General features: G+C 42.0%; 1 protein-coding gene across 1 annotated transcript in view; it reads right to left on the bottom strand.

The window, feature by feature from the left end:
* Positions 1-10712: 10712 nt before the first annotated feature.
* Positions 10713-22826, bottom strand: part of ZDHHC8 (zDHHC palmitoyltransferase 8) — a 70115-nt gene continuing 58001 nt past the window's right edge. Inside the window, exons 6-11 of the mRNA XM_026684924.2 lie at positions 20813-20904; positions 18352-18484; positions 16663-16768; positions 16047-16156; positions 13788-14824; positions 10713-12024 (exon numbers count right to left, since the gene is read on the bottom strand). Of these exons, the coding sequence (XP_026540709.2) occupies positions 11844-12024; positions 13788-14824; positions 16047-16156; positions 16663-16768; positions 18352-18484; positions 20813-20904 (1659 nt within the window). The 3' untranslated portion in view covers positions 10713-11843. The remainder of the gene's footprint in view (positions 12025-13787; positions 14825-16046; positions 16157-16662; positions 16769-18351; positions 18485-20812; positions 20905-22826) is intronic.

Below are 22826 nucleotides of genomic sequence, written 5' to 3'. Positions count from 1 at the left end.
CGGAGCCTCCCTGGAAGGAGAAGATCCCTCCGCCGAAGACTCGCTGCTCCGTCCCGCAATCCCTCCGCTCCAAAGGAGAAGGAACTATTTTTGAGTAGGAAAACCAGCTCAGCATCTCCGAGTCTGGTGGATTCCTGCACCCATCATCCACAGTCAAGGCCGGAGGGGAAATGAATGGAGCGGTAGCCTAAGACGGGGAGGCACCACGTTGCTCCATGGGTCATTACATGGCAAGAGTGCTCCCCTCCCACCCTAATGCATTGGGCTTCCCCTTCCATGGTGCTTTGCTATGGACCAGGATGATGGGAGGGTGTAGTCCTTTCTGCTTCCCTAAGAATGTGTCTACTCTTACGCCAGTGCTTCTCAATCTTAACAACTTTAAGAGGGGTGGACTTCAACTCCCAGAATTCCCTAGTCGACACGGAGAATTCTGGGAATTGAAGTCCATGGATTCGGGCTGGGGAATTCTGGGAATTGAAGTCCACCCCTCTTAAAGATGCTGAGATTGAGAAACAGTGGCATAAACTCTCCTCATCATTGGAATGGATGGAGAGAAGCAGCTTTAGAGAAAAAAAAATGCCCACCCAGAGAAGCATTAAATATGAGGATAAATGACTGGTTAATTGTCAATTGTGCCAGCAAAGTGGACATCTAATTTCTAATCTTGCCAAATGATGTGGTTTTATATCTGCATAACCGCATGGATCCTTTCAAAATGTTGTGTGGATGCTGATGACAGAACCTTCCAACTGTCATTTAATTTGAGCCTTTTTTGCAACTGGTTTCCATCCGAACTGTCAAAAATCCACAATGACTTGATTGGCAGCAAGGCTGATATTTTGGTACGAATGACAGGCAATTCCATTTTGTAGCAGCAGGGCGTGTGGGATTTAAAATAGAACCATTTAGATGTGAGAGATAATTGGAAAAAAAAAAGACCAATTTAGGACAAGCTTGTCCAAATATTTTTTTTTTTAATACACAATTCACTGGCACGGAGCAAGCGACACCATATTGTGTTTAATTCACATTCTTCGGAGGGATTTCCCAATTTTCCATATTGTTTGGGGAAAGATATCCAGAAACAAAGGCAACTTGAGATTTTATGAACGATGAAAGTCTGTTTTGTACCATCCATTGTCCACAACAATTTTTTTCCACAATTATTGCTCTCCATAAAAAGTGGAGCTAACCCTGAGTTGGCAACATCTTCAGAGACCCTTCTTTCAATTAAGTTGATTTTAATTTATATTGAAATGGTCAGAAAGCAGAATAAGGTGATTATTCTCCAGTTCTGTTTCATGGTTTTCCCTTTCCGTCCTCTTAATTTTTCAGATCTTTAGGGACGGAGTCAGAATTTGACCGAGGCCCACTGAATCTGTCGATCTGTAGATGAAATCTTCTCCAAAATGTGATGATGATGGACCACCTCTGTTAAAATAACCGCATATATCCTGCAGTATTGTATATTGTATAGTACAATACTATACCATCAGCTTTTCATAGGCCAATGCCCTGGAGCCTCTGGTGAAAACAAAATGGTCCTTTTAAGGTGTAAATATTATGAGCCAGCTGCATTCTCCATTCATTCAGTTCCTAATTACTTGGCAGTTCCAACCAATATTATTTAGAAGCTTTCTTAATGATACCTTTTAAATTGATAAATGTTATATCTTGCCATAAGGCCATGTTAGCCTTGCCAATAGAAATATACCAAGTAATAAATTGTTAAGACTAATTCTTATATTTTGAGACTGTAATAAACTCTGTATTGATATTGGACTGTTCTTTCTATCTACCTATCTATCTTTCTATCTATCTATATCTATCTATCTGAGCTCTAGCCCTTTCATCTCTATCTCTTTCTCAATCTCTCTCACCTATCTATCATCTATCAATCTCTCTCTATCATCTCTCTCTATCATCTATCTCTATCTTTCTCAATCTCTCTTGTGTGCTTATCTACCATTTATCGATCTAGATATCTATCTATATCCCATCTATCTATCTATTTATCTATCTCTATTTTCTATTTATCAACTTTCTCTCTCTCTTTCTCTTTCACTCTCTTTCTCCACACACACACACACACCCCTTACCTTCCTTACTAGTTAGCCCACAACTAATGACATTCTCTATCTTTTTTGTTTTCTTACGTCTTTTGATGTCCTTGTAGAGTCTTGAAGCATTCTACAGAATCAAAGTTGACGTCTTTTGTTTCATTTCCAGCACATCAAAACACCACCATTGATTTATTCAAATTGAAAGAAGCTTAGCCATTGTGATGAATCAGGCTGGCAAGAAAGCTAGTGATGTTAGGGTGGTTTATCCACGAGCCATCAAGGACGCTTAGACGTCTACATTAGACAGAGAGATGATTGATTCCTTGATTCAGCCTCCCTCCATTTGCTCCTTCTGTCTAAGACCAACTGCCTTCCTAGACCATCCCTTTTCTTCGTTCTCTTAAATGGGTTGGAATGAGAAGGATTCCCAAGTTTGTCATTCCAGGATGCCAAATAAAAATCTGAAGCGCTCCAGATTTGGACAAGGCAGCAAATTTGTGGTGCTGAGATGATGGTAGTGATAGATCCTTCTTCCAACATTTCAGAATTTCCCAACCTGGGCATTCAAAACTGAACACCCTTCCCCTTTGCCCCCACCCAGCAACAGTGCGATTCAGCAGCCAAAGAAGGAAACAGTAAGGAAGCCACCTTCAAACCCGGATTGAAAAATATATACATATGTATTGAGACTAAAGCGACAGAGATGAGAATTACAGAGACAAGTTTCACGAAGCCTGCACAGATTACATTCCAAACGGTTTTTGAGATAGGAGAACAGGTGAATACAGACTGTTTTAGGAGGTCTCTCCGAGGACGAGGTCCTCAAACTGTGATTTTAATAGCAACCTCTCTCTCTCTCTCTCTCTCTCTCTCTCTCTCTCTCTCTCTCTCTCTCTCTCTCAGTCTTCAAATTCTTTCTGTCCCTAATCCCAGGCTTGGGTGCAGGGCCAATCCACAACATTGTGGCCCCTGTTTAAGCTTTTGTCTGTAAGACCGTGATCCTCACCAAGAGGGTCTCACTTATAGAGCCCCCCCCCCTCTCCGTTGTACAAATACGATGAGCAGATATTTACAAAACCTTGGGTACACTTTTCTTATTTTCTTTTCTAAGCAGACCCACTTGGCTGCATATCAGGGTTTTTTTTTTTCAACGTTAAAGCATACATCTGCATAGTTTTGTCTGTGTGTTTGTGTGTTTGTGTTTGTGTTTGTGTGTGTGTGTGTGTGTGTGTGTTGAACTTTACCAGCTGTTCCCACAATTATATATATACATCCCTAAGGAATCCTCTGTGAGCTATCCCTGTGTCTTTGATGCTTGGTGTGTGTGTGTGTGTGTGTGTGTGTGTGTGTTTTAACTGCAAGGGGTGTAAGTCTATTATTAAACCCAAACAGAAATAGAGCAGTGTCTGGTTTTCTCCACTCTGCCCTCTGTTGCTTATTCAAAGAAGTAAAATATTAAGGCTTCAAGTTAAGAAAAAGAAAGAAAGAGAAAAAAAAACCAAACTAAAACTGTAAACTTATTCCTCTTCTGTTTGCTCTTGCAAATATAAAAAAAAAAAACCACCGAAAATGCCAGAAACGCCACTATATATATATAGTATTCAGCTTTGTTCGGGTATTTCCCCACATCATTATAGTTGTGCTTTTAAAGTTGTAGCAACGTTTTGGCAGAATCTCACACAGCAAACTCCAAGACCAATAAACACAGACCAAGACTCCCAACCAATCAGGATGAAGAAAAAATCATTCTGGCACAGCAGTAGGCTAGCACCAAATTTAAAACAGAAACGGCTGTGAAAGTCTGACTCACAGACGAACACAATACAGAAGCCTGATGATGGCAGATGAGATTCTGCCGAAACGTTGCTACAACTTTAAAAGCACAACTATAATGACGTGGGAAAATACCCGAACAAAGCTGAATACCAAATATACATATACATATACATATATATACACACACAAGGATTGCAAAAAAGTAAACCTGCAGTTTGATGGAAATAAAATAAGCATATTAGTCAAAAGAAAGCAAAGTGTAACAGTTGATGGATGAGATGAAGAAGTTGACCCCTAACACAAATTTGTTGAAGTTATCTAAAGCACGCATGTCCCTGCAGTTCACAGTTTCAAGGTGAACCATGTTTGGGTGAGAAAGCTTTCAAGAGTTCAAGCTGAACTCGTAAGTGATTACGTGGGCATGTCCATGTTGTCCCTCTGGGCAACAACACAGAAATTATCTTCTGTGGCCATCTTCTTTTGAGATATTATTGTGAGTGTACACCTTGTCTACACTCCAGACATTTCCTGATGAGAACAAGGCCTGTGTCTACTGGGGTGGAATGTAGTCTGGATTCCCAGGAAGGAGGTGCCACATTCCAGAGACAGTGAAGTTTAGACAGTTTGATTAGGAAGGAGAGAATTAAGACCGCTTCTCCCTAGAAATTCTCAAAAGTATATCTACAATGATGCAAGTAGCTTGATTTTAGTTGGGCAAGATTCAGTCTACGGGTGAGGAACTGCTCAGAAGTAATTCCATTTGTCTTTCTTAGTACCTATTTTCAAAAATCAGTCAACATCAGCTCCTTCATGAATAATAATCATGAATAACTTTTGGGTTTATAGGCCAACACATGAGTTGTGATATCATGAATGGGGGGAAAAAAATGTTGATCAACCAGATCATTCAACACACACCGAACCAAACCAAAGTCTCTAACATAACATAGCAAACCAGCCATCTGTAAAAAAAAAAAAAAAGTCAGAGAGCTGGACAGAGCTAAAATCCTTCATATTTTTGGCAGATCTTCCAACCTGGCATCAAACTGTCCACTAGAAACGTTCTCCTAACCGCAAAAATAAAATCTGAGTTAACATCTACGGTCCTTTCTTCCCAAGTGACCCGCATTGGTTGGAAATAAGCCCAAAGGGAAGAGATCTGTGGTTTCCAGGGTCTGCAAATGGGTTGATGCCAACTTACTTCAAAGATCTGAATAATGTACTGCCATCTGAAGGCTATTTAGTCTATTTCAAACGCAGACTTCAAAGAAAAGACGAAAGAGAAAAGCACAGCTTCATAACACTATTAATGCAAAAGGTAACTTTTCCCCGTCGAAGGAAGCTCATGCCTGTTGCAATTTTTGTGCACCCGGATCCATTTTATATCTTTAGCCTAATGAGACACATCTCCTGCGCCTCTGCCTTCTTTAACGGGCCTTGCTGGAGCTAAATCAACCTGGCTAAGATAAATAACCACTTTTAGGTCCACACCACCCTTCGGCATAGAAATCTGGAATGCATTTACTACTGGAGAGGAACTATTTGAACAGTGTGGTGAGCGTCCAGGTGTGCCTCTTTTCTTCCTCTTTAGAAGAAGAAGGAAAAAAAAACCTGATGCCATGGACCTCACAGAATTCAGCCCTGACCTGAGTTTTAATTCTTACCGTTCGGCATTTTCTCACCGAAATTAAAAGGGAGAAAACAAATTAAATCAGAGGGAGGGAGAGAAAAGGAGAGAGAGGGGGAGGGAGGGAGGGAGGGAGGGGGGAGAAAGAGGGAGGGAGAGGGGAGAGAAAGAGAGACAGAGAGAGAAACAGGTGGGGAGGGAGGGAGGGGGAGAAAGAGGGAGGGAGAGAGACGGGGAGAGAGAGAGGGAAAGAGAGACAAAGAGAGACAGAGGTGGGAAGGGAGGGAGGGAAAGAGAGAGAGGTGGGGAGGGAGGAGAGAGAGAGAGGGAGGGAGAGAGGGAAAGACAGAGAGAGAGAGGAGAGGGAGGGAGGAGAGAGAGAGAGAGACACAGAGAACACAGAGAGAGAGAGAGAGAGAACAGAGAGAGAGGGAGTGGGGAGAGAAGAGAGACAGAGAAGACAGAGAGAGAGGTAGAGAGGGAGGAGAGAAACAGAGAGGAGAGAGAGAGAGAGAGGGGGAGGGGGGAAGAGGGAGAGAGAGGGAAGAGAGACAAGAGAGAGAGGTGGGAAGGAGGGAGGAAAAAGAGAGGTGGGGACACAGAGAGAGATGGAGGAGAGAGGAAAGACAGAGAGAGTAAGAGGGGGAGGAGAGAGAGAGAGAGAGAGAGAAGAAACAGAGAGAGAGAGAACAGAGAGAGAGAAGAGAAACAGAGGGAGAGAGAGAGAGAGAGAGAGAGAGAGGGGAGAGAGAGAGAGGAGAGGAGGGAGAAGAAAGAGACAGAGAGATCGATGCACATCAACAACTGAGTGGTTTCACAACTGGAAATGACCTGTATGTATCCCAGCAAAACATCAGCTCAGTTACACACATGTGTCTGTGTGTCTATGTATGTGCTTGCTTTGAACTATCTGCCCTTTTGCTTTGATTTCAGAGGCACTACAGAAACATCCATGTGTTTCTCTGATCATATAGCCTTATTCACACCAGGTAGGCATATTTCTCGTGGTAATGAGGCTTTTGCGAGCTTTGCAAATTTCGACAGAAAAAAAAATATCACCTGATCTCTGCTTACTAAAGTCTTACAGTCATCTGCTAAGTTTCATACTTCCCTAAATATGCCCCTGTGTTCCTTAGTTGCTTCCCTCCCCCTAAAATGGCTCGGGAACTTTCAAAATGTGCGTTTATTTCACAGATGCAAACCGTCTTTCCTCTAGACTAGTCTCCTCTAGTTTGAACTTGGTCCCTGTTTAATGGGAGATTACAGAATTACAGAATTACAGAGTTGTAAGAGATCTCAGAGGTCATCTAGTCCAACCCCCTGGGCAAAGGGCTGTCCGGCCTCTTCTTTAAAAAAAGTCCCAGCGATGGACATTTTTTTTCCAACTGGCAACTGGACTTTGTTTTTCCTTGAAGAGGTTTCGCTTCTCATCCAAGAAGCTTCTTCAGTTCTGACTGTAATCAGAACTGAGGAAGCTTCTTGGATGAGAAGTGAAACCTCTTCAAGGAAAAACTAAGTCCAGTTGCCTTTTGAAAAAGCACCTTTGGAACAACCATGACTTGGAAGACTGAGAATCTCCTTAGAATTCCAGTGATGGAGCACCCACACCTTCTGGAGGCAAGGAGTTCCACTGATTAATTGTTCTTTCAGAAAATTTATCCTTAGTTCTTGGTTGCTTCTCTCCTTGATTAGTTTCCATCGATTACTCCTTGTCCTGCCTTCAGGTGCTTTGGAAAATAGGTTGACCTATTTCCCTTCTTTGTGGCAGTCCCTCAAATATCAAAAGACTACTATCATGTCAACCCTAGTCCTTCTCTTTGTTAGACTGGACATTCCCAGTTCCAACAAAGGGAAGATGTTCATATAAAAGGAAAGAGAAGCTAGAAAAGAGAAATGGAGAGGGATAAATAGAGATAAATTTTGCTTCAATTCACTAAGCATGAAACTGAAAATTAAAGCCAGCTAATGTAAATGGCTTCCCCTCCTGCATAATAATTTCCACTTTTGCATTTCAGTTAAAATTCAGTAACAACATTTGGAGGGAAGCTCTGATTTAAATGCAAACTTTGGGTTTGGTCATGGATAAATTCTTCCATGCTAATCTGTATTAGACGCACCTCTTCAGAAATGCTATATCAGTTTTGGATGCCATGCTGTTAAAACAAATCGAGTCAAATTGGAATAGATTCAAAGAAGGAAAATGATTGGGGAAACCAGACAGAGGCTGTCAAGCTATTTTCCAAAGCACGTGAAAGCCAGACAAGGAATAATGGATGGAAACTAAACAAGGAGAGATTCAACCTGGAAATAAGGAGGAATTTTCTGACAGTGAGAACAATCAGCCCATGGAACAGAAATTGCCTTCAGAAGTTGTGAGAGCTTCATCACTGGAGGCTTTCAAGAAGAGATTGGGCTGCCATTTGTCAGAAATGGTGTAGGGTCCCCTGCTTGGACTAGATGACCTACAAGATCCCTTCCAACTCTGTTAATCTGTTACAAGAAGTTTAGGTCAGCTTTGAGAAGACCAAGAATGGAAGATATGAGATAATAGATTTAAAGTCGCAAGAAGGATGGTCCCAGTTAAATTTTAGGAAAAACATCCTAGGAGGAAGACGAATTTCAACAGAGGAAATTATGACCAAGAATATGGTGGGTTCAAGATGGACATTTTGGGATGTTTCAATTTGCATCCCAACACTGAGCAGGTGGATGAAATCCATGGCTTCCGTTTCAATAATTCTGTGCTTCTATCGTGAGTAAACATTTGGGAATCTGTCAATCCATTACATCTCGTGGTTATCTGGGTAAGGAAGAAAAATCTCCCTGGACAAAAGAAAGTTTTCTTCTATAGATATAGTGTCCTTAGACCATTATGGGCAACCTGGAATGAAAATAGCTTACGAGAAGATAGAGAAATATAGCCACACCCTAAAACAGTTGGTTAAAAATAAAATCCAAAGGGGTGACTTGAAATATATCTTCTCTAGGATTTCCTGAAAACTGTTTTAATCGCTTTGGAGTGCCATCCCTGGAGTGGCAAAGTTATCATTTTGGTGGCGGTGTTGGTTTATTATTCATTGTGGAATTTGGAATGAGTGTCTGTTGGTTTTTACTCTGTGTAACTACAGACAGTTCTTGACGTACGGCCACAATGGAGCCCCCAATTTTTGCCACTAAGCGAGACAGTTGTGAAGTGAGTTTTATCCCCCGTTTTATGACCTTTCTTGCCCCAAGTTGTTAAGTGAAATCAAGTTAGGAACAGGGTGGTTAGGTTACTCTGGCTTCCCCATTGATTTCGTTCACCAGAAGTTTGCCGAAGAGGAGCACATGATTCCAGGACACTGCAACCGTCATAAATACGAGTCAGTTGCCAAGCACCTGGATTTTTGGCCACGTGACCCTGGGGGTGCTACAAAGGTCGTTAGTTGTGAAAAATGGGCACCAGCCACTTTTTTTCAAAGTCACCGTTGTAACTTTGACTGAGCACTAAAAGAACTGCTGTAAATTGAAGATTATCTGTGTACGTTTTGAGAATTCCCGTGCAAAATAACCTATGCTGGAGAGACAACGCTGGTCAGCTTCTATTGGGGAAAGATATACAATTCTCACTTCTTAAAATACAATTTTGTTTTGCTTGTCATAGAGGAAAGAGATGCAAGCATTTGGTTCCCGGATCTGGTTCTCACACGAGAACACTGTCCCTCTTTCCAGAACAAACCACAACTCGTATCCAAGTGATTGGAACTACAACATTTGCATTAAGGCATCCCTCCAGGGGTGGGATTCAAAAAGTTTTACCACTGGTTCGGTGGGCGTGGCTTGGTGGGCTCCAGGGATGGGATTCAAATTTTTAACAACCGGTTCTGTGGGCGTGGCTTAGGTGGTGGGCGTGGCTTGGGGGTCATGTGACTGGGTGGACGTGGCTTGGTGGTCATGTTATTGACTGGGCGTGGCCCACTCAATATCACTCACATCGAGGCACGCATCTCCTCGCCAGGACTCTCATGACTGTGGGGATGCTGCAACGGTCGTAAGTGTGAAAAATGGTCATAAGTCACTTTTTTCAGGGCCATTGTAACTTTGAATGGTCACTCCACACAAGCAAAGTACCAGCAAAGGAAGGAAAAAAAACTCCAGAGAGTTCCTGAGACAGGAAGTCTAGTCCTGCCAAGAATGTAATAAGGGTTAACGGAGAGGCAGTTTCTGTAAGCAACACCAGAATGTTTCCTTCCTGCCTTCCTTACAGGATTAGGCCAGTGATTTCTTCTAACAACCGGTTCTCCGAACTGCTTAGAATGTTAACAACCGGTTCTAGAGAATAGGTGTGAACTGGTAAAATCCCACCCCTGGTGGGCGCGCTTTGCGTGCGTGCACACACTTTGCTTGCGTGCATGCGCCACACACACACTTTTGCGCAGGCGCAGGGGCATTTTAACTCACCTCTTGCAAGCCTGCACTCTCCCGGTTGCTTCAGAAGCAGAGGATAAGGTAAGTTTGGGAGCCTGGACAGGCAGGTGAGCCCAACAGCAGAGCAGTGGAGAGAACTGGCTTGGTTTCTGTGGCTCATCGCCGCGACTGGCTCGGCTGAACCGGGCCAAACCAGGCCGAACCGGTAGAATATTCCCACTGGATCCATCCATTTCCTCCCCGTCTTCCTGGTTCTTCCAGGCCATACAAACACACACAGATGCACCGAATTTGGCAGAAAAAAAAGGGGGGGGCAAAAAAACAACAACCCCAAACCCACAACATTTTTAACACTGGGATCTTTTGCAGCATTCAGTCTTGAAAGGCAGTCACCCAACTTTATATTATTATTATAGATATATGTATAAAAAGAATTATTTAAGGCCATTATGCTAAGTATCGGCATTCTAAATATACTACTATTTTCTGCTTGTTTTCTAAATTGAAACATGAGATTAATTTACACCGAAAGGGAGAGGCAGAACGAGGAAGGGAAGACATCCTAATTTCGAGGAGAAATAGTTAAGAGTTTTTGTAAACAGTTTTTTTTATAGAGCACTTTTCTTTCACAAATTCTCTTTCGGGTCAACTCTTAAACCCAAGCGATCAGCGGTCTGGCTGCCTCCCTGGATATTCAGTTTGTCCCATCTTCCAATAGGCCACCAACGTGTCTCCCGTAGACGTGCGTTCAGCTGACCGGCACACACAACCACACATGCGCACACGCATACACACGGACACACATCGCGAAATTCAACAGATCAAAGAAATACCTTGCGTTGAGATTATACACGCTGCACCAATGCAAGACAATTTAACACCATTTCACAGTCCCCAGGAGTGAGTGGGAAGGAGTATGGCTGTTTTAAAATCATAAGTTACCTTCTCAAATATTTTGATTTTGTTGTTGTTGTTGTTTTTCCTTCAAAAGAAGGACGTGGTTATTGGTAATGTCTGAAAACCTACCTAGAATTGTCCAAATATGGGCGGGGGGAGATAAGTCCTTTATTTGTGCAACTCTTCATGGGCCATTATAGTTTCAGATACTTTAGCAGGTGGTAAGAAGATGGCTAGAAAACTGTCCCCATTCTTGGCCCAAAGGATGGCATCTAAGAGACTGCACAAGACTCAAGTGGTGTCCATCAACCTTCCTTTGGTAGATTAGGATTCTTGTGAGTGTATGGTTATGCCAGTTTCCATATGCGCATGAATTTCCCACTCATCCTAACAGGAGGAAGATGTACGTGTGGCCCAAAGCATGGATGCACAAACCTGATTCCCTTCGGCCACCCCCTGAAATGAATTAAGAAGACCACCACAGCTAAGGAAACGGTTGAGGGCCCAGAAGACTATAAATTAGGTAGCGCTTGCTTGCCTCAAACACAGGTCTTCCGAGATTTGTATAGATCACAGATGGGCTGAAACGAGAAAACCAGAAACTTGTTGGGTTCCATCCCTTCTTCCTCATGAGTTCCATCCCTTCTTCATCTTGGCCTTCAACCAGCCTGGAGACTTGAAGCAAAGGGTGGAGGAGAAAGCAACAAGATCTAAGGACAGGATGGGATGGACAAAGACAAATGCACAATGGTTTTTGCTGTTGTTTGATACAGCTGGCATTGTCGGTGGTAGGCGGGTCAGTCTGCCCAGGAAGTATCCAATGAGCTGTGCCAAGTGCATCATCCTTTGAAGAATAAGGCTACAGCCGGCCTTGGCTGGCAGAGGGGGACCTCCATGTTACCTTTTCAAGATGGTTGGGGGGGAAAAAAAATCATAAGTCCAGCCATGAAATAATACCCAGCAGTTGGTTTCCTCCTTCTGTTCCTCTTGGATCTTCACAGTAGATATAGCTCCACAGATGGACTTTCCAGGAGTGTCTTATTTTCCCATAATTCTTACTCTTCTTCTTTTGTTTACACTGAAATTTCATACGTTGTTCCACCCACCCCAGAAACCTTCTTAACGTTTGAGTGTCTAGCTGGGCTCACAGGAGCTTGGACATTAGACATTGAGCCTATTCGACCCTCGACTCTGGAAAGGCCCTTTGGCTGTCCATTGATTTTACTGTGGGGAGTCTTCAGCGGGACGTCCTCTCTGTGGCCGGAAGAAAGAGAAGGTCCAAAGTTAGTAGACAGAAAACAAGGCAGCTTGTTAAGTAAATCACACCTGATTTTTGTGGCTCTTTTTTTTGTTATGGTTGTTCAGCAAACCACTTGCAGTGGTTAGCGCAGGTGGCTAGATTTTGCGCGGCAACACCGGGGGATTTGTCAGAAATACGAGATTCATCCATCATAGCCATTTGACACAATTAGCACGTTTCGCTGAAAATAAGATGGAGTCTTATATTAATTTTTGCCTCAAAAGATGCATTAGGGGCTTATTTTCCGGTTTTAGGTCTTATTTTCAGGGAAATATGGACTAAATGCATCCGTCTGGCTGACAATCTTAACTGGGGCTTATTTTGGGAGGTAGAGCTTATATTAGAAGCAACCTGAAAAATCGTGCTAGGGCTTATTTTCCAGTTGGGACTTATTTTCAGGGAAACATAGTAATGCAGCAAAATCTTTGGCGTCACTACTCTTTTGCATTTTAGTATTTAATGACTATGGGCCCCACAGTTTAAGGATTGGTTTATAGATATTATAGTACAGTTAGGCCATGCTGGGTGTTGCACGTCAAGTGTAATTGACAGATTGGATGCCAAATTGTGAGTTTAATGCCGACAAGTTGACCACCAAGCTCCAAGAGCACCAAGGACTCCACAGTCATTGTCCTCTTCCTCCTCCACCTCTTCCTCTATTCTACAACCCCATCAATCCCTCCTAGCACTGATGATGTTACCTAATTTGGTAATGAAATGTCTGCAAGAAAACCACCAAGCTCAGAAGGCACCAAGGACCCCAAATGTTAGAATCTACTTTTCTATTTAATATATATGGATCTTTGGTTATTCGGGTTTTCTCCCGTGTAAAATTGGAAGTATCTAGGTGACGTTTCGATGAAGTCTCATTCATCATCTTCAGGCTTGTGTCTTCGGCTTTGTGTTTCTTGAAGTAAAACTCCGAGAAGCACAAAGCCAAAGACACAAGCCTGAAGATGATGAACGAGACTTCATCAAACGTCACCTAGATACTTCCAATTTTACCGGGAGAAACCCGAATAACCAAAGATCCACATCAATACCGAAAACCTCAGAAAACAAACAAATTATATATATATATATATATATATATATATATATATATATATATATATATATATATATATATATATATATATATATATATACACACATATACATATACATATACATATACATCATATACATATACATATACATATATATATATATATATATATATATATATATATATATTATATATATAAATTATATATATATATATATATATATATATATATTATATTATATATATAATTATATATATATATATATATATACATATACATATATATATATATACATATACATATACATATACATATTTAAGCAACTCATTTCACATCCTCATTGGATCTAAGTGCCGAAATCTGAAACTTGATACTTACGTCTAGTAGCCAGACTTAAGTTATTTTACATGCAGTGTGCTTTCTAGTATGTTACTCTTAAATATTGGATGAGTCCAGGGAATCACATCCTATTTCTGAGTAACAAACGAGATTATAATTTAGTCTTGGCTTAACTCTTATTTCCAGGTAATTTAATAAGTGCACATATACATTTTTGAGACCTCCCACCGGCTGAAAAACCATCCAGAAATGTTAAAAATAATCCACAGGTTGAACTCTGCACCCAGTTTTCCCACACACCACTGCAGCCATGCGAAAACTCTCCATACCTCGCAGTGCCTATGGACTGAGCTTCGGTCAGCTCCATCGTGTTCACAAAGGAGATGGATTTTGGAGCCCCGTACGAGGGAGACCGGGGGATCCCACTTGGAGATGAAGGAACTTGGTGGCTTGGTGATTTGTAGGAGCCGTTACTCATCCTGCCCTGCAGCGCCTGATGGGCTTGGATGTTGTTATTGGCTAGGTCTGCTTGGAGAGAAGGTGTGGAAGTCCTTGACACTCGGGTCATGGCGCTGGAGAGGGAAGAAACAGAGGTCTGCAAAGCTGGGTTGCGTGCACTGAAGCTGCTGTGGGGCATCAAATTGTCCCTGGAGCCGTATCTCAGGACTAAGCTGCGGGGATCGTCCGAGAGCAGGCTGACTTGCTGAAGGCTGTAAGAACTTGGGGTGTCGTACACCCCTGAATCTGCAAACACGGAGTCTGGGTGAGAGTGCAGGAGCTTCTCCCTCTCCTCCATCTCCTTCCTTTCTTGAATGGACGCCATAATTGTTTTCGACAGGTTGTCGTAGCGGACCGGGGAGGGGTCTCGCGGGTGCTGGGTCAGCCCACCTTGCCCGGGGCTAAAGGTCTGGGGAGACGGGCGCTGGAGTTCCCTGCCCCTCAGATGGCACATTTTGGCAGACAAATATGGCGAGTGGTACCCGACGGAGCCCACCGCGGCGTGCGCGATGCACCGCTTCCCGGCTGGGGAGATGGGGTTGAGCAAGCTGTCATAGGATAAGCTCCCATTCCTGTTGGAGAGGGAATTGGGGGCAAAGATGCTTTTGTAGGGGGTGGAGGTCGCCCCTTCGGATTTCATGGGGTGGAGGGGCAGTTTGTCGGGGCCTCTCCGGCCACCCGCTTTCAGACTTAGGGATCTGGAGTTGGCCGCAAAAGAATCCGCTTGGAGCGGAGAAGACTGATAGGTCTTGTGAAGGGAACTCTTCCGATAGTTGGGGAGCTCCATGCTGGGCTCAGATTGATAATCCAGGCTGCTGTCATTGTCATCGGCCAAGGAGCTTTGCCTGAGTCCTTCGTGGAGGGAGATCTGGGATAAAAGAAAAAAGTGTCAGGTGGAGGTGCAGGAAACATGACCAGATGAGCTAATTCAACTTTATTTGTAAGGCTACTTTAGCAGAATCTTGCAAGTCTGAAAGTACAAATCTCCCACTGTCTCTTTTTTAGCTTAATAAATTAGGGATAATCCTTTCTGAGTTTCTGCCTTTGCTCTTTATGTCGCTGAAGGCTATGTCTCTTATCTGATTATCCCCTAGGCAACCTATCTTCCCCTGTATTCCCAGATCATTCCCACATACGTTAGTAGAAGCAACTGATCTCTTTCTCCCTCTCTCTGCTTCTCTGTGTGTGTCTGTGTGTGTGTCTCTCTCTCTCTGTGTGTCTCTGTTTGTGTGTGTGTATCTCTCTCTCTCTCTCTGTGTCTCTGTTTGTGTGTGTGTGTCTCTCTCTCTGTGTCTCTGTTTGTGTGTGTGTGTGTCTAATCTGTCTGTCTGTCTCTCTGTGTGTGTGTCTCTCTCTCTGTGTGTGTCTCTCTCTGTGTGTGTGTGTGTGTGTGTGTGTCTGTCTGTCTGTCTCTCTCTCTCTCTCTCTCACACACACACACACACACACACACACACACACACACATCCAAGGAACAAAATCCCTGAAAAAGGATTTATGAACCATTACACAGCTTTCTTAAAATGGCCTTTTCATTGGTGCTGTGGCCTCATTGTTCAAAGGGACAAAGAACAATGATTAAAGGCTGGAGAGGAAATTACTGGAGAGGAAAAGGAGTAATAACCAGGGGAGGGATTCTACCGGTTCGGACCGGTTTGGGCGAACCGGTATTTCTGATTATCATTTGGCCCCGCCCACCTGCCCCTGCCCTAGCATCTCTTTTATTTCCCCGTTGTGCAGTTCAGCTGATTCCCCCTGGCCTCAGCTGTTTTATTCACAAGGGCTGCAGTAGAAGGTAAGTATTAGAGCTGAAAAAAGGTGCACACTCACCGAACTAGTTGTTACACCGGTTGAATCCCACCCCTGGTAATAACCATAGCATAGCATAGCATAAGCACAGCACAACATCCCTTTCAGACACGTTATGTAAAGATCTGGTTGAGAAACACTGTTCGACCTGCTATCATTCCACTGTAATTTTTATTTTGACCGAAGGAAGAGGCAATTACATAGACAGAAAATATTTAAAATTGGCCATTTTGTTTCATTCGGTCAAACCTAAGATTCAACCCACAACCATGCCATCTTACCTGCTCAGATGTTCCATGATAATGGACTTTAGAGTTGTGGCTGAAAGCAGGGCGATATTTGTACATGGCAGGTGTAGGAGGGCTGATCAGTTTGGGAGAAAGGCTGGTCTCTGAAAAAACAAACAAAAAAACAAGCCATTGCTTATGACAGGCCCAAAACATGATTGAGTTTCACATAACCCTTAATATTGTTTGCTTATTTACAACTTAGCAAACTACGTAAATCCAGCTACCACATTTTTCAAATCTTAGCTTATGGCTTAAGGTATTATACGGACCCAGTCAATGATGGCTTGGCCAGTAAACTGTAGTTAAACAAACTATGCCTTAGTTTCTATGAATCCAATAGTTTCTGCATCTACGGGCTCAACCAATCATAAATTTTGCACCATTTTAAAAGAGAGAAATCCACACGTTCACTTGATTTTAAAAAAAACAACAACTCACCTTCAGTGCAAGAAAAAGAAAAAAAGAAAAATAGGGAAATTCACACAGAGAGAAGGTAAAAGAGAGAAATTCACAGAAGTTCACTTGAAAAATAGGGAAATTCACACAGAGAGAAATTAAAAGAGAGAAATTCACTTGATTTAAAAAAAGATAATATCAAATCTTGTACCTTCATTGCTTCCCAGTTCACTGTATTTACTGGAATCCCCCTTGGGTGGAAGTGGAGGCTGTATATCCATGGTATTTTCGTCCAGCCCTTCAAGGCTAATTTTAGACTGGAAAAAAAAATCACAAAACAAAGTTAAGCATTGCGGAGTAGTTTATTCTAACTTTTAAAATCATGCATTTTCTCCCCCTCCCCAGATGTCTCTATAAACTGTACAGGACAACAGTGGTCTTCACCCATTGTGTTGAACTGCAGCATTCTTGGTTCCGTTTGAGTTTAGCCAGAGTATGAAAACAACTACTGTTGATTTGCTCATTCTGGTTTATGGCCTAATGTGTTGCCTGAACTCATCCCGTTGAGGCTTGTTCAGCAAACCATGGTTCAACAAATCACTGTTTCGTGAAGTCTAAGAAGCTTTGCTAGGAGCCAGTTTGCTCTAGTGGGTAAGGCATCAGGCTAGAAACCAGACCATGAGTTCTAATCCTGCCTTAGCGATGAAAGCCAGGTGGGTGTCTTCAGGCCAATCACTAGGAGACTGGGAGTTTTAGTCCCCCCTTAGGTATGAAAGACAGTTGGGTGACTTTGAGCCAATCACCGGTAGACTGGGAATTCCAGTTCCGCCTTAAGTATGAAAGGCAGCTGGGTGACTTTGAGCCAATCATCAGGAGACTGGGAGTTCTAGTCCCGCCTTAGGCATGAAAGCTGACTGGATAACTTTGGGCCAATCACCAGGAGACTGGGAGTTCTAGTCCTGCCTTAGGCATGAAAGCTGACTGGATAACTTTGGGCCAATCATCAGGAGACTGGGAGTTCTAGTCCCGCCTTAGCCATAAAAGCTGGCTAGATGACTTGGGGCCAATCCCTCTCTTTGAACCCACCTGACCTCACAGGGTTATTGTTGTGGGGAACATAGGAGGAGGAAGAAGTGTTATGTATGTCGGCCACCTTGAGTTATTTATAAAAACAATAAAGGCAGGATACAAACAAACAAATGCAAATAATTACACAAATCCGGCACCTAGAATTTTTGCTTTGCAGCGATGGAAACCTGAAACAAATGACTAGCTTTGATTTCAGCCTGGATTGACTCGGATTCAGCTATCATGCTAGACCATAATTTAGCTTGTCTGGCTTTGGCTCAACATGTTGTACAAACCCAGCCAAAGGTAAAGCTAATGGTTCCCCTTGCACATCCGTGCTACTCGTTTCTGGCTCTAGGGGTCAGTGCTCATCTCCGTTACAAAGCCGAAGAGCCAGCGCTGTCTGAAGACGTCTCCGTGGTCATGTGGCCGGCAGGACTAAATGCCGAAGGCGCACAGAACGCTGTTCCCTTCCCACCAAAGGGGTCCCTATTTTTCTACTTGCATTTTTTACATGCTTTCAAACTGCCAGGTTGGCAGAAGCTGAGACAAGGAACGGGAGCTCACTCCGTTAGGCAGCGGTAGGGATTTGAACCACCAAACTGCTGACCTTTCTGATCGACAAGCTCAGCATCTTAGCCACTGAGCCACTACGCCCCCTGACAAACCCAGCTAGTACAAGTTAACTAACCCCTAAGGCTTAAATAGCATGTTTTATGAATTCACCCCAATGTAGGAAAGTTTTATGGAAATCTTTCATCAGGAAAATATGGAAACAAATCTCTATACGGGCGGATCCAGCGTAGAAGATAGCTCATAGGGAAGGCTTCACCTTGTTCTGGTTGAGGTTGGCTTGAACACCGTTGTCACTTATTTTGACAGTGATCTGTCGCTCCTTTAGATCCGGCCTCAGGAAAGGGGGCTTCACACTAACCATCTCCTTCTTCTTGGGATCCACAATGTACCTGCAAGATCACGGGATCGTGAAACGGATGCTTTTGCATTAAAAGATACAACCTCATGAGTGCTGCAGCAGACCCCCTCAACGGTCCGGCTGTGGTGAATGCCTGCAAGTGGCTTACACAAAGGAACAATTAATAAGCCACTAAGAGAGGAAGTTAAGAGTGCTTCTAAAATATTGGTTAAAAATTCAAAAATGGTTACAAGAGATTACCAGTGAGCAAATAGAATTAGAACCGGAATTGTTTTTATTGGAGATATTCAAAAAGAAATACGGGAGAAATATAAAATATTTAATATTGCATATTTTAACTGTTGCCAGAATTGCCTACGCCCAGTATTGGAAACATGCATGCCTACCACCAGAGGAATTGATTATCCAGAAAATAATGAGCTGTGCTGAGATGGACAAATTAACCTTGAGTTTACAAGAGAAAGAGGAATTGGACTATTATAAGATTTGGGAAAAATGGTATTGAACAGAGATAGATTTATGGATAGATAAATAGATTGTAAAAAATAAGGATAAGATGTAGATAAAGATTTATATCTGCACAAATTTTATATATTTGTAAATAATGCACAAAATATTAGTATAAGATGAACGTCACAAACTGTTGTTAAAAGATTTATATTTTTGTTGTTTGTCTTTTTAAAGTTATAAAAGATTAATAAAGTTTTCAAAAAAAAAGAGTGCTTCTAAAGAAATAAAATGTATAGCAGCAAAACGGGTCATCTACAAGGATGGATCATCTGAAGGGACGCCATTTTGGTGTGAAAGGCCACAGACAAAGGCTTGATGGGTGATGAAGTCACGTGATAGTAGCGTCAGCATTTCCTGCATCGGATGAGGAGAGCTCCTGGCCACTTTTGACCCAGGCACGATTGAGAACATTTTAACAAATTGCATCTCTGTTTAGTTTGGTGGCAGCAGTGCCTCAGATAGAAAGTCCCTAAAGTGAGTGGTGAGGACAGTGGAGAAGATTATAGGAAGCTCGCTTCCCATTATTCAGGACACTGCTTATCAGTGCTATGTACTTAGAGCTCAAAGCCTTGTTAGAGACCCCACACACCCAGTTCATGGTCTGTTTGTGTTGCTCCCCTCTGGGAGGAGGTTTCAAAGTATTTCTAGCAGGACAACTACATTCTGTAACTGCTTTGTTCCCTATGCCATCTGTCTGATAAACTCGCAGGATCCGTTTTTCTCATCACGTACATGTATACATCTAAACTAGACTGTGTTGTTTCTCTGTGTCATATAATATAGTGATCAATACCCCGGTACCCAAAATTTTAAAATGGTGCAAAAGAACAAAAAAAAAAAACCACCATAAAAAAAAAAAAAAAAAAAAAAAAAAAAAAAAAAAAAAAAAAATTTTAAAAAAAAAAAAAAAAAAAAAAAAAAATAAATTAAAAAAAATTTTAATATATACATAATTTTGTATTTATTTATTTATTTTGTCATGTTCATGTAGTGAATATTGGAGGCAGTGATCTTTTGAGAGCTGCATGCAATGAAATTTCATTTTAACATACACCGATTAGTGACAATTGTCATGCCCCTGTTGGAGACTGACTCCAACGGAAAGGAGGAACAGCCGACAGGGAGTGGAAGTGTGGCTCCGGAGGTTGTGGAGGAGGCTGGAAAAGAGCAGAGGCTGGCTGGGCAATCAATCAGGGCATGCAGGGAGGAGAGGATAAGGGAGAGGTGTGAATGGCATGGTCTACGGGGGAGGAAAGGGCCTTGATCCTCTTCATGGGCTGCAGCTGTGTTTAAAAAGATGTACGTGTGCATGGGCCAGTGCTGGAAAAAAAACTTGGCAATATCTCTAGTCTGTCATTCCTCTCTGAGTTTGGCGGTCCTTTCCAGTGTGTATTCCGATATCTGTGGACGTCTTCAAGCCCTTATCTTGCCTGGTTCCCTTATTGCTTCAGTGTGGTTTGTGTTGTTTTTACTCTTTATAATTTATAGGCATTTTTTAGTTTAAACGGCATTTCCTCCTTTTCGTAACTGCTTGTGGGGGAGTTTTTTGTGTCCAGTCAAGGATATTTGGAGCTTTGAAGCAAAGTGAAGGAATAAAAGGGGCTTCACCTGTTTTTGTGCCTGTGTTGTCATCACACAATAAAATTTATTCTATTCCATTCCATTCTATTCTATGTTAATACACGAAGGTGCCCAAGGCAGAGGTTAAGATCTGCATCTATCATTTCTACAGATTCAAAATATAATCCATAAATCAGTGGAGACCAGCTTGTCCAGTCCCCAACCTCTCATCCCCACAAACCCAGCGTTGGTTAAGGACCAATCTTCTGTGTTTCTCCTTAGATCTCACCTAGGAGCCAGGGGGCTGCAGAGGACATGTTCCACGTTCCCGCAGCATCCTTGAGTAAAAGGATTGACTCCTCCACGGAACTTACCCGTCACCTGGAATTAAAAGCAAAGAGGGCAGTTTGAAAAAGGAAGGAAAGCTCCCATTCGCCTGAGGAAGACCTGAATCTTGACCATTTGACCACGGGGGATGCTGCAATGGTTCTAAGTGTGAAAAATGGTCCTAAGTAAAAAATTTTCAGTCCATTCACTGTAACTTTGAATGGTCACTAAATGAAATGTTGTAAGTTGAGGACTACCTGTACCTTCAGGTTTGCAAGGTTCTGTCAATTAGCTATATAATAAAATAAAATTAGCTGATCTGATTGTATTTGCTTTTTGGTCCATCTGGTAAGGCTGACAACCCCCTGTTATGCATTATTTATTATTATTATTATTATTATTATTATTATTATTATTATTATTATTATTACTACTACTACTACTACTACTACTACTACTACTACTGGGAGTCCTCGACTTACAATAGTTCATTTAGTGACCGTTCAAAGTTACAATGAATGGACTGAAAAAAAATGACTTAGGAGCGAGCATTTTTCACACTTATGACCATGGCAGCACCCGCAAAATTCAGGCGCTTGGCAACTGACTCATATTTATGATGGTTTGCAGTATCCCAGGAGTGCGTGATTCCCTTTGTGATCTTCTGGCCAATGAAGTCAATGGGGAAGCTGGATTCACTTAACAACCGTGTGACCGACATAACAATCACAGAGATACACTTAACAAATCAGGCAAAGAGAAGACGTAAAATGGGCCGAAACCCGCTTAACAAATGTCTCGCTTAGCCACAGAAATTTGGGGCTCAATTGTGGTCATAACTCAAGGACTACCTTTAAGTAATCCCTTGTGTGTCCAATCACAAGTTCCTTGTGTGACAAATTCCTGGCGTGTCCAAACAGATTTGGCCAATAAAGAATTCTAATACGTTGACAACCCATGATTTTTAATCAGTAAGCTGAGGACTACATGAATGGTCAACTGCTCTGGCGGGGCAGGAAATAGAATAGAATAGACTACGGTAGGGTAGGATAGAATAGGGGGAAGGAGGAAGAAGAATGGGATGGGATGGGATGGGATGGGATGGGATGGAATGGAATGGATGGACTGGACTGGACTGGACTGGACTAGACTAGACTAGACTAGACTAGACTAGACTAGAATAGAATAGAATAGAATAGAATAGAATAGAATAGAATAGAATAGAATTCTTTATTGGCCAAGTGTGATTGGACACACAAGGAATTTGTCTTGGTGCAAATGCTCTCAGTGTACATAAAAGAAAAGATACATTCATCAAGAGTCAAGAATCATCAGGTACAACACAATGACAGTCATAGGGTACAATAAGAATAGAATAGAATAGAATAGAATAGAATAGAATAGAATAGAATAGAATAGAATAGAATAGAATAGAATAGAACAGAATAGAATAGAATAGAATTCTTTATTGGCCAAGTGTGATTGGACACACAAGGAATTTGTCTTGGTGCAAATGCTCTCAGTGTACATAAAAGAAAAGATACATTCATCAAGAGTCAAGAATCATCAGGTACAACACAATGATAGTCATAGGGTTCAATAAGAATAGAATAGAATAGAATAGAATAGAATAGAATAGAATAGAATAGAATAGAATAGAATAGAATAGAATAGAATAGAATAGAATAGAATAGAATAGAACAGAACAGAATAGAATAGAATTCTTTTATTGGCCAAGTGTGATTGGACACACAAGGAATTTGTCTTTGGCGCAAATGCTCTCAGTGTACATAAAAGAAAAGAGACATTCGTCAAGAGTCAAGAATCATAAGGTACAACACTTAATGATAGTTATAGGGTACAATAAGCAATCAACTCATACTAGGAAACAGTCAATATAAATCGTTAGGATACAAGCAACAAAATCACAGTCATACAGTCATAAGTGGGAGGAGATGGGTGAAAGGAAGGATGGA

Source organism: Notechis scutatus, chromosome 13, assembly GCF_049901735.1.
Source record: "Notechis scutatus isolate UNSWTSFEM ecotype Mainland chromosome 13, rNotScu1.2, whole genome shotgun sequence".
NCBI classification, from domain to species: domain Eukaryota; kingdom Metazoa; phylum Chordata; class Lepidosauria; order Squamata; family Elapidae; genus Notechis; species Notechis scutatus.
The sequence above is the reverse complement of the archived record's forward strand: the minus strand, read 5'-3'. Positions and strand labels throughout refer to the sequence as shown.